The sequence below is a fragment of the Trichogramma pretiosum genome, unplaced genomic scaffold, assembly GCF_000599845.2.
Source record: "Trichogramma pretiosum strain Unisexual culture from Peru unplaced genomic scaffold, Tpre_2.0 scaffold44, whole genome shotgun sequence".
In the NCBI taxonomy this organism is placed as follows: domain Eukaryota; kingdom Metazoa; phylum Arthropoda; class Insecta; order Hymenoptera; family Trichogrammatidae; genus Trichogramma; species Trichogramma pretiosum.
The window spans coordinates 760,984-778,204 of NW_019641632.1; the positions used below are offsets into that span (position 1 = coordinate 760,984).

Genomic DNA, 17,221 nt, shown 5'->3' on the forward strand with positions numbered 1-17,221 from the left:
ACGTTTTTGTAATTATTGCAAGCATTGCAAAACTTAATAGCGATACCGATATCGATCGGGCACGATCATTGCACTGACTAAGCGTCGCGTTGAATGGACAATAATCCCGAGGCAAGGCACGTTTTGCACGCGTGCCCGAACGAATCGGCACTAATATCGACACACTGCATGTAAGCGTTGTAAGCATTGAATTTTTTAAAGTAGATGTATCGCTTCGAGAGATGTATAACATTTGTCAGACAAACGAACGTGTATTTCTCATTGTTCTTAGGACTATCAAGGTGATGATTGTCAAAAAAAAAGATGAATAATTTCCTCTCGCTTTACTTGATGTGTGTTCTCTACTTTAGACTGCTTCTAAACCGATGAGTAATTTTCTTTGCAGCTACGATTATTTGCTTCAGTAGATCGAACTTTGACCTTATAAAGATACAAAGTAGTGAATATTAATGCTACATCTTGAGGAAAAACTCAAAATTCGAATCTTTTAAAATTGATTATCATAATATGACTACACTCTAGCTTGCGGGTTGATTCGGATTAACGATAGTGATGAACAACAATCGAGATAGTATTTGGTCTTATCACCTTCGACCAATTTCGTATTTAAATATAATAAATTTTTACCCGAAACCAAATGGAAAGCGAATCGGAAATTATGTTATTATTTACTCACGTTTGTATAGAAACTGCTGCGCCAGGGATAATTTTGACGCATTATTTTGAAATTCTGCTGCAACTCTCAATGAGCGTTCTTGTTCTGGCTCGGCATCGTTACATTGCGTTAAAAATTAGGCTCCTGATTTAAAATAGTACGAATTAAGAATTAATGATACAAGTGAAATGAAAATAAATTGAAAAGCACATTACAGTGCGTTATGCTTACAAAGCAAACAGCTAATAGAGCCAAAACTATAACTTTCATACTTTTTACTTCTGTTTTCGAATATGTATACAAGTAATTACACTGTCTGTCTATATACTGCTTTTTAGAGTTTAAACTTTTACTAATAAATATTAAAATAATGATAAAATTATGATGGTGTTACCTTGCGATGCGCTTAAGGCAAAGAGGGATAACACAATCACGCAGAAAACGTATTTCATCTCGGTTTCTTTCGTACTTTCATAGTTCGAAATCAAAAATTAAATTGGTTTCAACTCAATGAATACCATGCTCGTATAATGATATCGTCGTTAAGATTTATCATGTACGCAGTTAAAAAAAGTTTTTGGACTTGAATTTTATATAATTTCGTAAGTGAGGAATAATTACATAAAACACCACTTTACATATTTAAAAAGAAATATTTTTTATTATTATAAAATTTTTATTGGAACAATAATTGAATTTATAAGCTTTCACTAATTAATCCAATTGGCAAATTAGGATCGATGATTTCGCACTTTTGACAGCAGTCAGGATAAGGTTTGCTTAGGTCCAGCGGGGTTTTTCTCAAATTTTTACCACATCGGACACTGCCACATCTGTAAAATAATATTTTTCATTATTTTTTCGGTAAATCAATGTGTTGCTTATAAAAAATGAAGTTGATTTTAAATAAAAAGACAAATCAATGCTTGCGTAATCTAAATTCACAGAAAGTCGATAAAACATTTTTCAATTATAACTTAATCAAAATTGTGAATAAAATGCACTGAATTTTTTCATTTACTCGTCGTACGAAAGCTTAACGCAGGTATTAATTTGAATTTCAAAGTATCTTTGCACTTTACAAAAAAGTAGCAGATTTTTGTAACGTAAAAGAACTATTTTATTGTACCCAAAGAGCATCGAAATGTACACGCGGATGAATAAATGAGATCTTTATTTTACTCACGATCGATATTCAACGAATGTGCCACCAACTGAAATAGCAATACAGTTGTCTTTATTTTCCTTCATCACTCTCAAATAACACTGATTCTCCGTTTCCTTTGGTTTGCAACGTCCGAACGCTGTAGCGCCTATAAAAACACACAGTTATAATATCAACAATGAAAAATTAACACTAAAAAATTATAAAATTATAACTATAATAACCTTGTGACACGCTAATGGCGCAAAGAGCCAACACAACAATGCAGAAAAAGTATTTCATATCGATTTTTTTTGTATTTTAGTTTGAGACTTTTACAGTTCGAGATCAAAAACTAAACTGGCGTCAACTCACAGAAAAAAAGTTTATATACTGATATCCCTACTTAAAAATTTTTTGGATTTAATTGCCTCACCGTTAAGATTTATCATGACTGTATTTCGTAATTGGAAAAAATTTTTCGGGGCAAGTCAGGTTTTTAAATAGTGTTTGAAATTAATTTTACGATATTATAAAATCATCGCTCATAAAAAATATTATATGGATTAAGAACAACAAACACTGCTGCAAAATTTTATTTAATTCAAATAAGTTCAATTGAACTTCTTTTTTATTTACTCAAGATTTTTGAAAAATTGATTACATGAAATCCCCTGAATTTTTTTACTGATAGGATATATACTATTTTTAACTTACATATTATTTTGAAATATAAATTTTAACTTAAAAGTTGCAAATAAAAAATTTCTTTTGATTTGCATCTTACTTTAAATTGACCTACCTTGATAATTTTGAATTTCAGTTGTTTCGGGATAGTAAAAGGGTCAGGCGACTTGGAAAAAAAGGAGTTTTATTAGGTAAACGCGATTTGACTGCTTTTTAAAACAGTGTTGTAATATTGACAATGAATAAATTAGAACTTGAAAAAAAATTAATCGTGCAATTATAGTTTATACGGTATTTTATTTGAATCGATAACTTAAAAATCGATCAAGACGCTGAAATATACTACAAAAATTGCAGGGCATATGAAATATAGGAATTGTACAATTTTAAGGAAAATAATCATAAGAAACACTAATATCAGTAGGTCAATGAAATGATATACTTGTAGCTGTGAAATAACAGTAGATTACGTGTCAAGGGGGTCAAATAATTTTTCAGGAGCCTACATTATTTTTCATGTCCAGATATTAATTTTTCCAATATACTTAAGGAGGTTCCCTTGGGTAACACGCTAGTCAATTGAGTGTTCGCGCAGTAACATGGGTTAAGTTAGCTGGCTTGTCCGTCTGCTAGCCCTAAAACCAGCCGAAAAAGTCTTGTTTTCGCGTCTTTGGTGAAAAAATATTGAAAAACGGCAGGCTACCTCTACTTTGAGACACGGTTTTTGAAAGAAAAGAACTTTCTCTACAATTTGTATGTAATCATTCCCCTGCGAACTTTGATTTCTTTTCATAAATTGTAAATGTAGCTCAAATTTTCATGCATTTCTATGTTGCCCATGTTAATTTTCGAAACTTTGACCGCGTTTTTCTCCAGATTTTGCCTGGCTTGGGCATATAAAAGTTATACCATTAGATTCGGGAGGTTTGTGGGTTTTGTTGATTAAATTGTTTTTACTTGTCGGTTGAAAAATTAAATTTGAAAAAATACCTTTGTGAGAAATAAATACATAAAACACCATTTTATATACTATGAAAAAAATATTTTTTATTTTTATGAGATTTTGTATTAAAACAATAATAAGTGTTTTTAACCGGTTATGCTGTATCCTCCTGTTGGCAAGCTTGGATCGATGATTTCGCACTTTGAGCAGCAACCTGGATAAGGTTTGCTTAGGTCCACCGGGGTTTCCCTCAAATTTTCACCACAATTAACATTGAAGCATCTGTAAAATAATAATTTTTTATCAATTTGCCGGTAAATCATTAATATATTGCCTATGAAAAATTAGGTTTGATTTTAAAAGAAAAGACTAATCAATGCTTTGTAATCTAAATTTACAGAAGGTCGATAAATAGTATATTTCTCAACGGGTGCACATATGGTTTTTTAGCAAAACGAGGGATTATAGCACGAGCCGAAGGCGAGTGCTGTAACGAGTTTTGTTAAAAAACCATATCTGCACCAGTTTGAGATACTATTTTTTCCTACGAGAGCCTAAAATTAGCGGCAAAGTTGCGTATTTTAGGTTAGAGTGGGAAAAAGATTTTTAAATTATAACTTAATCAAAATCGTGAAGAAAATGCACTGAATTTTTTCATTAACACGTCGTAATTTGAATTTCAATGTATCTTTGCTCTTTACAAAAAAGTAGCAGATTTTTGTAACGTAAAAGTACTATTTTATTGTACCCAAAGATCATCAAAATATACACGCAGATAAATGAAATGAGATCGTCATTTTACTCACGATGAATATTGAACGTATTTGCCAACAACTGAAATATCAATACAGTTTTCTTTATTTTCCTTAAGCTCTCTCTCACGACACTGATTCTCCGTTTCTTCTGGTTTGCAACGTCCGTACCCTGTAGCGCCTATAAAAACACACAGTTATAATATCAACAATGAAAAATTAACACTAAAAAATTATAAAATTATAACTATAATAACCTTGTGACACGCTAATGGCGCAAAGAGCCAACACAACAATGCAGAAAACGTATTTCATCTCGATTTTTTTTGTATTTTAGTTTGAGACTTTTATAGTTCGAGATCAAAAACTAAACTGGTGTCAACTCACAGAAAAAAAGTTTATATACTGCTATCCCTACTTAAAAATTTTTTATATTAAATTGCCTCACCGTTAAGATTTATTATGACTGTATTTCGTAATTGGAAAAAACTTTTGGGACTTGAGGATTAATAATTAATTTATCAAAAATAAAAATAAAAAAAGCGTTTGATTGTCAAAATGTCAGGTTTGAAATAGTGTTTTAAATTAATTTTACAATATTATAAAATCATCGCTCATAAAAAATATTATATGGGTTAAGAACAATAAACACTGCTGCAAGGTTTTATTCGATTTTTTACTGATAGGACATATACTATTTTAAACTCACATATTATTTTGAATTTAAATTTTAACTCAAAAGTCGCGAATAAAAAAAATGTCTTGATTTGTATCTTAATTTAAATTGACCTGCCTTGATAATTTTTAATTTCAGCTTCGGGATAGTAAAAGGGTCAGTTAACTGGAAAATAAAAGGAGTTTTATTAGGTAAACGTTATTTGACTGCTTCTTAATGGGATACAAAACAGAGTTGTAATATTGACAATGAATAAATTAGAACTTGAAAAAAAATTAATCGTGCAATTATAGTTTATCCGGCATTTTATTTGAATCGATAACTTAAAAATCTATCGTGACACTGAAATAAATTACACAAATTGCAGGGCATATAAAATATAGGAATTATAAAATTTTAAGGAAAATAATCATGAGAAACACTAATAGCAGTAGGTCAATGAAATGATATACGGAAAATTTATTTTCTTTCGATATTTTTGGTATTTTAGTACAAGACTCTTCTGATTTGAGAAAAAAATTTATTTAGAGTCAACTTGCTTTGAGATGAGTGTATAAAGTATATAGCTTTTCACTCTCGAAAGGTTTACGTATTTAATTAGCGTATCATCTTCGTAGTCATTCAAGGCCTACTTCGGTATTGGAAAAAAAGTGCAAGATAGAATTTTGATGATCGAACCAATATGAAAAGTGATTTTCGATCGATCCGAACTGAATTTCAAAATTGTGTTAGGTACGACAGAAATAAAAATGTTTTATTTTCTCGTCATGAATATTTATTTCATTAATTTTGGCATTGTAATGACAAAAAGACTATTGTAAAGAAAATAAAAAAACATGGAGCACTTCTTTGATATTATAAATATTGAAAATTTCATTTTACATTTTTCATTAAAACGTAATTAATTTAATCTACCGGTGCTGGGCCGCAGATTGCCGGAGGCAAAAGGCTTGCGCAAAATGAGCAGCACTCAGGATAAGGTTTGCTTAGATCCTCTGGGGTTTTTCTCGTAGTTTCATCACAATCGACACTACCGCAGCTATAAAAAATATTTTTAATCAATTTTGAGTTATAATAAATGTATTGTATAAAAAAAAAATTAGACGTGCATTTGAAGAAACAATAAAAAAAGTTAGTATTGTAAAAATCTAAATTCTTAGAAAGTTGAATGAAATTCTTTTGAATTAAGTTTTTAAAATAAAATTTCGACGGAATAGAAATTAAATGCAACGTTTAGTTTTCTTCATATAAGCTGTGCGTATAAGCTTAACGATAGTATAATTTCCTATTTTAATATTCACTCGAAAATAAAGTATATATGATCATCTTTGGATTTACCCTTGAATGATAACTTCATTTTCTCCGGCGAGAATTTGGGTACACGTGCCTTCATTTTCCTTGGCGTATCTCTGCACACACTGATCAGACGTTTCGTCTGGGTTGCATGGTCCTCTAGCTTCATGGGCTAAAAATACACACAGTTATTACTTTAAAACCGAAACTAAATAAAGATCAAATTGTATTGAAAATCACCTTGAGATGCGCTGATAACGCATACAGCAAATAAAGCTATACTATAGACGATTTTCATCTTGACAAAACTGTTACGACTCGAGATCAAAAATATAACTGATATTAACGCAATGAATAAGATTCTTATATATCGCTATCCCCGCTTCTAAACTTTTCAAATTAGATAAACTTATGATCTTTGTGATCTTTTATGATTATATTTTGTGATTGAAAAAGATTTTCACAATTTTTTTTTAATCAACACAGATACTATATGGGTCAGTACAAAATAATATTTTTATGAAAGTTTTCCCAGAATATTCATTTTTAATAAATAACGGTTATTGAGCAGAATTCAAAAAAACAATTTGTAACATTTTGTTTGTCATGCTTTCAATGGAAATTATTTAATTGCTTCTCATGAATTTTCTCTATTGATTCTATTATTAAAATATAAAAGAATTATTTCGAGGGTAAGGTGGAAACATTAAGAACTATTTTTGATGTTTAAATATTCAAACAATTTATTCAAAATTTTTTATTCTCAAACAATAATAAATGAATTTAACGGGCAACTGCGCTTATTGATGCAGGCAAGTTGTGATCGATGATTTCGCAGTTTGAGCAGCAATCTGGATAAGGTTTGCTTAGGTCCACCGGTGTTTTCCTCAAATTTTCACCACATCGAACACTACCACATCTGTAAAATAAAAATTTTTGTTAATTTTTCGGTAAATCAATTTATCGAATATAAAAAGTTAGGAGTTCGTTGAAGAAAAAAGGCAAGTAATTGTTATAAATGTAAATATCTAAAAATTTATGAGACCATTGTAAATCAAATGTATATAATTACAATTTGATTGAATATTATGTCCAAAACGGGTTAACACATTCAACTCGTACATTTCAGATTTTAATGTATACTCTAAAAAATATTAATATGATAATCTTTTGATTTACCCTTGAATCGTAACTTCATCTCCTCCTGCGAAAATGCGGGTACACGTGCCTTCGTATTGCTTAGCGTATCTCTGCTCACACTGATCAGACGTTTCGTTTGGATCGCATGGTCCTCTGGCTTCAAAGGCTAAAAATGCACACAGTTATAATGTTTTGTATTGAAAATTGTAACAAAAACAATTGTAACGAAAATTACCTTCCGATGCGCTAATAGCGCAGATAGCCAATACAGCGATACTGTAGACGAATTTCATCTTGACTACTTTGGTTCTTTTGCTCAAAACAGTTATAATTCGAAATCAAAAATTAGACTGAAGTAAACTCACCGAATGAGATGCTTTTATACCGCTATCCCCGCTTATAAATTTTTCGTATAAGCTTATTATCTTTATGATCTATTATGACTGTATTTCGTAACTGTAAAGAGTTATAGGACAAAATTTTGGGGTCTCACTTCTGCTTTATACAAATGACATAACGAAAACGTGCTTCTTTATACTAGTTTTTAATACATACATTAGTAATAATACATAAATTCTTATACTAAACGAGCTAAATGTACAAGGAAACTTAACTAAAGATAAACATAACACTTTTATAAATCACTTTTGCATTGTTTACAAAATATGGTTATGCGCTATCTCACTGAGTCTGCAATCTTCACAACAATTCGGATACGGCTTGCTCAAATCTTCCTCTACGGTTTCCAAACCTTCCCCGCAAGAGACCGCACCACAACTGCAAAAATTATTTAAATGACATTTCTCAACTTTTCGAGTAATAATACTTGAAAAATCTCCGCCGCGTACCTGTGCCACTCGATGAAGCCGTGCGGATTGTAGAAGTATCTGTGACAGTAGTTCTTTTTGCTGGACTGTATCTCGGCGAAAATTTGGCAGTCTATACTCGACAGATCCCCACAAGGTTCCAAGCCTATTGCGCGTTTCCGTCTCATTGCTATAATATTGATATTCGAGAAAAAAAAAACATTACTCTAGAGAATTGTTTCTTTTTCTATTGCAAAACACTCTTAAATATGAAATATGTATGATCACCTTCAACTGAACTGAACGAACAACAAGAGCACAAAAATATAATGGACAGGAGCAACGTAACCTTCATTTTTACTTTGTATCTTTACACCGCGGTATCTTTAGCACATGCAGATTTGAACTAAAGAGGCTGCGAACGGATCTCGCTTATACATATGCTCGTCCCCTCTCTGCCTCTTTGCAACAAGCTAACAAACATTATTTTTTGCATATTTGATGGGCTATATTAATTCTTGTAAATATTTTTACAACATTGATCAAAAATCAATAAATAAAGCATCAAATGAGAGAATGAATTATAATTAAAAGAGAATGTCGGAATTCTCATTCAAGACGGCTCATAAAGTGATGCTGCTGCCGCTGCCGACGCCGCGCCGCCGCATTACTATCTGTCTCGTGCGTATCCTTATCAGTCAGCTCGGAGTGGTTGTCTTTTTTTAATTCGATAAAAAGAAAGCATTTTTCAATCAACTTCGAGGAAACGAGATCCATAATCGGTGTTTACTTCTCTCAATGCGAATATTTTATTCCTTATGTAAGAGATATAAAATAATACATATTCAGCTCCGATCGCGAAGGAGTTGTAGACGACATCAACAATTTTCGAAACACTCCAGGCGCGAACTTTTATTTGTATTTAAATACAAGATTTTGTACGAGCATACTTACCGTTGGAGTGTTATTGACATTACTAGTTTTTGGAGCGGTCTCTTGACACTTATTTGCATATTTTTCTCGTAAAAGAAGCAAGACAATAACTCCAAGGTTTTATGCAAGTTTAAAAAGGAAAAAAAAATTCAAAATGTCATCCTTTTCTTTGTTGACTCTTCGCTCTTGTTCAATTAAGTTGGGGCGTTCGTTAAAATGATTTATTTTAATTATATAGCGCTTCTTTTATTATTGAACAAACTTCAAAATGTAGGCTATGAATTTATGATTATACATAAGCGCCCGAGATAGAGCGTGTGTACGCCGAGTGCGAGTATAAAATTTTTGCGTTTATGTAAATAGATAAATTAGCCCGAGGAGCACGCGCCTCGTTGTACAAGAGCACAGCTCGGTCAGCCTTCATCAGTATTTGAATTCATCATTTTTCGTCGTCGGGACTTTGCCGTATAACATTGACCTCTTTCTTTTCTGGAGTATTCCGCGTACAAAAAGTGATCTTCCGTATTCGCGGAAACAATGATCTCTCTCCGCGATGCTCTATCCCCTCCTCGCATTCTCTCGACGCGATCCAAGGATGCATTATATGAGACGCAGCATGCGTGATAGTGCGCCGATCGAAAATTGGAAAATCCCAGAGACGTCCGACGATATATTATATCGATTTGTTAGTCGACGAGGATCGTTGCTCGCTTTGTACAATTTCTTTTCTTTGGCTCTTCGACTTCTCCGACGGCACATTTGTACATATAATTACGCCACGCTCGAGACATGCATATCATTATTATGGCGAGCAGCGATTCTTTTGTAAAAATCAGCTCCTTACAACTCGAGCATATCCGATCGTTGTATCGCCGCTGCTCTTTGTACACGTGTTCAGAAACGGACCAAATAAGCCACGACCAATTTCGAAAATATCTGTATCGGTATTATTATAAACAATAGATCTCGTTTGCTCTGAGAAGGAGAACGAATTCTCTCTCTTTCTCTCCGCATATATATTATATACACGCGCTTAAAACTGACCGTGGCAGCAGGAGTGCGCTGCGCTCCGTGTACGCCTCGTTCGCGCTACATCAGCTGAGCTCCTTTCACCTGGAAAATTCGTCGCGCGTCGTAAGGAGAACCTTATATGAAAAGGTACCTGGCATATAGTAGTATTAAAAGAGCATGGAAAGTGCAGTTATGTTTTGGTATACGTAGCGTGCGCGCGCGTGTCGGCAAGGCGCGCTTTTCTCTCCGCCGCTGCTGCACTGCTGCTGCACTATTGCTGCCAGAGTAGTGCACTTGCATTGTGTCAACGCCGAACGTGCCTGTGCGTGAAGCGGGACCCCCGCACGTAAACATACAGTATATAACGTATTAATAATGTTTTTGCGCGCTTCGTGCACGAGCGAGGCGATTATTCGAATGGTTCGTCGTTCGGAGTGAATTAATAATATCGATGATATATATCGGACGTGTGCGAGCAATATAAAATCTGACCTCAGCGAGGGAGAGAAAGAAAGAAAGAGATTGGTGAGACCTGCGCGAGGATTTTTCGCGGTAAGAGACTTCTTTATTCGGCCGAGAGCTGTAGAGTTTGTTGATCGCAGCACATGCTCTGTGTACCGTGCCGAGAGAGTATACAATACTACAAATGTATATAATATATGTGTCCCGGCCGCGTGCGCAGGTGACTCAGTATGCCTGGAGAGCTTAGGATTGATAATAATGTTTTTCGATGCGTCAGCGATGGAGTGACACGGTTTTCGCAATATAATATAAAAGCGCAAAAATATTGTATGCAAATCGGTATATAGCCGAGAGATGGCTCATCGTCGAAAGTAATCCTTCCTTGGTCTGGTCTTTCTTGCGCGCGTGCATACATTTTCTCGAGCCATTGTATTTTTTTTATCGTCTTATTGCTGGTTTGTACCAGATCAAGTCGTCAAATCGCATATTTTAAATATTCAATGAAAAAATTGATTTTAATTATTATCGATGCTTATCGATCTACAAACTGATGTTTTGCATTTTTTGTTTATTAAAATCGTTCTGATACATTAAAGTGTAAATTTAATTTAAATAAATAAATATATTGAAGAATCTCTGAAAAATGTTTTACAGTCAAATATGAAACAAAAAAATCAAGCAATGCACAATGAACTCGTAACCCTTTTTTTTAACAACAATGACATAAAAATTTCATTATGATGAACTATATTTATTTTATTAATCATAGCTAATTATAACGGACTTTGTTAAATTATCGCATAAGAAAACTTGAAATGAAAAATTTTCTTTTTTTAATTTTAAAATATTTATTTTAGTTTTTTTATCAATACATAAATAGTAAATTTAACCGGTCCTTGCAATGACGTATGGCTTGTCTTTGTCGATTATTTCACATGTTGGACAACAGTAAGGATAGGGCTTACTGTCATCACCTTCGATTGGTCTTAAATTATCTCCACAATGAATGGTACCACATCTATAATTATAATACAATAAAAAAATGTATGAATGACAGTTCAAAGATTATTTTAAAGAATAAAATGATTGAGTGCTCTAAATTTAATCATTGTTATAAATTCGATTATTCTTCAATGCTGTTTCTAGGAACTTTATATTAATTTTAACAGGTTTATATTAATATTTATCTCACATAAAATTTTCAACTTGACTAAATTTTAACTACGAATATATTAATGCAAAATTACGCGAGCTATAAAAATACATTCAGCTGTAGCTGAATATCTATAGATATGCTTTTCAAAAGAAAAGCTTAATTATTTGCCACTTACTGTTGCACTGTAACAACATTTCCAGCAATAATCCTGACACATTGATTATCAAATACCTCCAAGACTCGTTTGACGCAGTCACCTTCTGGCTCTCCGGCTTTGCATTTTGCCCTTACTTCGGCGGCTATTAAAAAAATTTAGAAAATTATAAAGCTACAAATTTAAAGTTATAAACATCAGATAAACATACCTTGTAATCCATTCATAACACATACAGCTAATACTAACAAAAAACAGAATGATTTCATTTTGATACTTTAGTTCAAACTTGAATGAGGATTATAAAACAACTGCAAAGGATACAGTGAACTTAGTACATTTATAGTCTCGTCCCCGCTTTAAAATTTTTTTTAAGAATAGGCTCGTTACCTTAAGTATCAGGACAATATTTCAAAACTAAAAAAACCTTGAATCAAAATTTCAAAGTTTCTCAACAGTTAATGACAAAATAAACTTACATGTGTTTGTTTAACAGTTTTTTTTTACTAAAGTTTAACTGAATGATTCGATTATGCTTTTTTAAGAGTTTTCATAAAATAGGTTACATTTTTAATTTAAATAAAATCGATTTATTTTTTAATAAAATAAAACTCCTTAAAAAAACTTTCACTGAAAAAAACTTTCACTGAAAAATTTGGTATCAATCATAACTCATTGCCATATTAAAAATAAATCATTGCAACCACAGTGTAATTATTAAAACAAATAATCTGCAACCAATACTTGGGTACTTTTTTCATATATTTTTTTTTCGTCATCGATAAACATTCTGCGCAGCCTTGATTTTTATCTTCATTACTTATCTTAATATTTTCTATTGCATTAACATGCATCATAATTTTGTAAGATGAATTAACAATCATTGCAGGAAATGCAAAACATCTGTATGATTAATATTTATTTTACCCTACTAAATTTTTTTTAGCGAGAAAAAAACCTGAAGGCAAAAAAAGCACCATTCATTTTCAAAAATTCAATTAACAAGATTTGATATAAAATTGGCTTGCTGGGTCATTTTTATTCCGTTACCAATCGAGGTAGTTGCATATAAATTATCAAATAACGAATTCCATTATATAGATTAAAAATAACGAAGAAACTTCTTTCTGTTAGTTCAGGCCGCTAGACTTTCGGAGAATATCGTCTTAATAAATTTTTCACATATAAAATGATAAAATAAAATTGTTCGTTTCTTGTTAACGATTTTAAACACATTCTGATTACCTAACATCGTAACAGTGCACTATTTTTATTATGTGCTTTTACTTATATAATGTACAATAAAATTAATTATATAAGATATATATAACCGCTTCTATTATATTTGTTTATATAAAAATTTTTTCTTTGATATGTCAATGTAGCAAAGCAAATATTGATTCATAATTTCGGAAAAATAAATACATTTAAGCTAGAAGCTACTTCAATTGACAATATTTTATCATTGTTTAAAATCTTCTAAACTTTTAAATCACTTTACTGTCATTTTTATCTGGAACCATCAATAAAACGATGATTTCCTTCAGGTTACTTTTTGTACACATTATGAAAATCTCAAACTTTGCGGAACATCCGATCATTTTTATTACTTGCCTACGAACGATTACTGTAAATGAATTAACTCCGTTTAACAAATCCAACAATTTTTTATGAAATGCAAATCGGAGTTTTGACTACGCGTTTGTACTTGTAAGGTCATCAACTTTTTGATTAACCTCTAGACGCTGGGGAGGTTCGATATATCTACCACCTAAGATCAAATATTTTTAGATATAAAATGTTGGTAAAAGTAAAAACTCATTTTTACCCGAAAATCCCCGGCATTCAAAGGTTAAAATATGGATCTTGACAATTGGAAAACCCCACAGGGCATGCATAGCGAAAATGCAAAAGTTTCGAGATTAAATTTTTTACAGTGTTGACGTTTTTCTAGCTTGATTATCATATTCGTCAATTTTATTCACACTTTAAAAAAAATACAGACAGATATAAGGCGAGACAGAGATTTCGATGGCGCTTACGATAAATATTTGACATGACGATTCAGGATACTGAAATTTCATAATCTTCAGGTTTTTCCAAATTCTTGTCGCTATCGAAGCACTGGGGCAACATATTTTTTATGCATATAATATTGATTCAGTTAAATCTTCACTATTATATTATACTTTACTATCACTGTGACTATACACTTTTTTGAACAAATGATATCCTCTTAACAAAAAAATAAATTATGTTAATTTAATTTAATTTTATTCCATTCGATTTAAAGTATTTGATTCTTTCTTATATCAGTTACTAAAGCATAATCATTTGATCTCATTCTCGTCTAATCTTTTCTAATGTTATGGGGGGTATAAATAATTTTATGTCGATCTCATTCGTAATACATTATATAAAGATAAAAAGATGAGCTAAGTAAAGAAATGTCACTATTGATATTTCAATAATTTTTAGTAAATTATGTTTGTTTACTATAAAAAAATCGGAATTCGGAGCATGAAATTAAATTTCTACTTTATCATATTTGACCTTGCTTTTAATTTCTCGGATCGATCAGAATGTGTATACTACCATTCACACTTTTAACCAATTAAGGACTTTTATTCATTATATTATTATCGAACTGCAAAAAATTTTTTTAATCAAAATAATCATCGCCCAAGAATGGTAATGCCAAAAAGGAATTCACTTCCTATTATATTATAGGGGATATATTATGTATGAGCATCGATCGGTAAATTAACATTTTTCGAATCTGTATAGAGAGTAAGTCTACTGTAACAGCGACTCGTTTGTTTACATGTTTTAGCGAAATCATTGCCTACCGAATAAATTAAATTCGTCCTGGGCAATTACACCTGTATAAATTATTCACGCGTAAACCAGTCTACAAATCTTAGTAACGCAATTTCTCGTCTTGTTACAGTGCCGATTTCCAGCCGTTGATGAGCTCCAGCAGACTCAAGTCCGAAGAAATATATCGCGAGCGCATAGTCAGTGACAGTTTATTAAAGAGCCGAACGAGAAATAATTCCTCTGATCAGCAAATCGGCCAACCACAACAACAACAACAACAACAGCAGCAAAGACAACAACTTGAGCCGACAGTCGAGGATGTATCACGCGGAAGCGAAGACGTTTTTGGACCTCCACCCTTGTCCAAGGATAGCAGTTCAAGAAACAAATCGAAGGTGTGCAATCATTATTTTTTTGTTCTATAAAAAAACACTTATATTAAACGCGCGTTTATAACATAAAAGACATAAAGCACAGTAGGTTTGACAATTTTGTTTTTCATATACGATGTTTTTGTTATTAAAAATGAACGATGATTTGAAAAAATATAGGAACTGATATTGCGTAAGCTTCTATTTAAAACGTTAATGCTTGATTTGCCGCAGTTAAACTCGTTAAATCCTATTAAAACGACTTTAGCAAGTCGCATCTACTACATCAAAAATTAACTGCGTAACGACTAAATGCTATAATATATTTTCCAGGTAACTTCCTTATTTGACGATTCGGATTCAGGCGACGATTTGTTTGGCTCGGCCTCGACGAGTTCCCGAGGTACGCCGTCTCGTTCGGTGCCACCGAGCACCACCTCCGCCGGTGCGACAAAAAAGAAGAGCATCTTCGACGACGACGAAGACGATCTGTTCGGCCCACCGCGGGACGATCTCTTCAGTTCTGTGCCCACTACGTCGACTGGACGTGGCCTCTTCGATCAGGATATTTTTGGCGGCAAAAAGAGCAAACCAGAGGAGCCTGAGGCGCCTACGCCGACGCAATCGCTGAAGAGCACGAATTTGTTCCCGGATGAATCGGATGCGCTGTTTCCGAAGCCTACCGAGGTGAAAGCGAATAAGGGTTCAGAGAAAAAGGCACCTGAGGGCGAATCGAAAGTTTATTCAGTCGATCAGAAGTTGCCATCTACCACCAGTAAAAAGGAAGTTCAGAGTACAAAGCCAGATGCTCAGAAAAATATTTTTTCAGACGACGAAGCGGATAATGATTTCGAACGTGAGCGCCTGAGTGCAAAGGAAATAAGCGCGAGCTCGGAAAAGTCATCAGCCCCGAGCGAGTCGAAGAAAAATATTTTTTCAGATGAAGAGTCAGACGATTTGTTTGATAAAGATACTTCTAAAATTAATTTAAAAAAAGAAACGGTGTCAAGTGCAAATATTTCATCGAAAACTGCAGTGGAAGAGAAAAAACAAGAGAAAGTGTCACAGTCTAAAAGTAGCTTATTTTCGGACGACGAATCGGCTGATTTGTTTGGTGCTAAAGCCTCGAAACCGTCTGTCAAAAAAACTGACAAAGCTGCGAGTCTTCTCTTCGACGACGACGATGAGCCAGACCTATTCGTCAGCAAACCAAAGCCAAAAGTGAATGAAAAGACAGATTTGTTCAAAGGTTTATTTGATAATAAGCCGTCGAAGTCGAAAAAATTGACGAGTAATATTTTCGACGACAGTGACGACGACGACGACGATTTGTTTGGTAGTTCAAAAGAAACGAAAATTTTGTCCAGCGAAAAAAAGCCTACGGATAAAATCATGCAGGAGGAAAAAAACGAAGTTGTCGACGCCGATCATGAAAAGGCAAATGTTCAAGCTGAAGAGAATGATAAAAAAGTCGAAGCTCCAACCAAAGCTCCAGCGGTTGGGAAAAAACCAGATGCGAAGCCAGATATCTTCGATGACGAAGATGACGACGATGATCTCTTTGGCGATAAGAAGAAAAAGAAAGCTGCTGTCGCAGTTGCCAAAGAAATAGCTAAAAATGTCAAAGAACAGTCTGAAAAAGCTGAAGCTAAGCCGAAGCCAGTGCCATCATCCAAACCAGAAATAATGCCGAAAAAAGCGGCAATTCTTGCCGATCTGAAATCTAAACTTGAAAAGCATAGGCAGGACATGGGCATTGATAAGCCATCAAAGTCGCCAGAGAGCTTGGCCGGCGCTAAGAGCCTTTTTCCACCTCTCAAGAGCGAAATCCCCGAGCCAAGTGTCGTCGACGGTCTGGGCAGCTCGAAACCGAAACCGGAACCGCCGAAATCGTTGAAGCTGAAAATAGGTACTCCACCGCCCCCTGTACAACCCTCGGAAGGGCCATCATCGCCCGGCACGCCTGGAACGCCTGGAACGCCTGGGACGCCCAAAAAGCCAGTTGTTTCAGGAAAGATAAAGAATTTAATGGGTAAAATGAATGATCTGAAGATTCTTTCACCTAACGATACGCCACCGTTGTTCAGAAAGAATAAGGAGGAAAATAATGGTGCCAAAAATGAAGACGAAAAAGAAGCAACGAACGATGATGCTACCAACAGCGAAGCGAGTACGCCAAGTTTCTTCAGTGGTGCATCCTCTCCACTTATTTCCGGTA

At 33.6% G+C, this 17,221-nt stretch overlaps 4 protein-coding genes across 5 annotated transcripts in view; 1 reads left to right on the top strand and 3 right to left on the bottom strand.

Annotated features, from left to right (window-relative positions):
• Positions 1 to 17,221, top strand: part of LOC106660181 (WASH complex subunit 2C) — a 46,834-nt gene that overhangs the window by 26,988 nt on the left and 2,625 nt on the right. For both annotated transcript variants that reach the window (XM_023459323.1, XM_014383056.2), the window contains 2 exons: positions 14,763 to 15,027; positions 15,337 to 17,218. In XM_023459323.1, coding sequence (XP_023315091.1) covers positions 14,763 to 15,027; positions 15,337 to 17,218 — 2,147 coding nt within the window. The remainder of the gene's footprint in view (positions 1 to 14,762; positions 15,028 to 15,336; positions 17,219 to 17,221) is intronic.
• On the bottom strand, positions 3,555 to 4,922 carry LOC111693754. The gene is made up of 3 exons (XM_023459325.1): positions 4,439 to 4,922; positions 4,236 to 4,362; positions 3,555 to 3,711 (listed from the first exon to the last, which is right to left on the bottom strand). The coding sequence occupies exons 1-3, from the start codon at positions 4,494 to 4,496 to the stop codon at positions 3,576 to 3,578; spliced, it is 321 nt and encodes a 106-aa protein (XP_023315093.1). The 5' UTR covers positions 4,497 to 4,922; the 3' UTR covers positions 3,555 to 3,575.
• On the bottom strand, positions 5,610 to 6,502 carry LOC106660184. Its single transcript, XM_014383061.2, has 3 exons — positions 6,391 to 6,502; positions 6,196 to 6,322; positions 5,610 to 5,896 (listed from the first exon to the last, which is right to left on the bottom strand). The coding sequence occupies exons 1-3, from the start codon at positions 6,446 to 6,448 to the stop codon at positions 5,764 to 5,766; spliced, it is 318 nt and encodes a 105-aa protein (XP_014238547.2). The 5' UTR covers positions 6,449 to 6,502; the 3' UTR covers positions 5,610 to 5,763.
• Positions 6,876 to 7,949, bottom strand: LOC106660183. Its single transcript, XM_014383060.2, has 3 exons — positions 7,526 to 7,949; positions 7,330 to 7,456; positions 6,876 to 7,069 (listed from the first exon to the last, which is right to left on the bottom strand). Exons 1-3 carry the CDS (start codon positions 7,581 to 7,583, stop codon positions 6,934 to 6,936), a joined length of 321 nt encoding a protein of 106 aa, XP_014238546.1. The 5' UTR covers positions 7,584 to 7,949; the 3' UTR covers positions 6,876 to 6,933.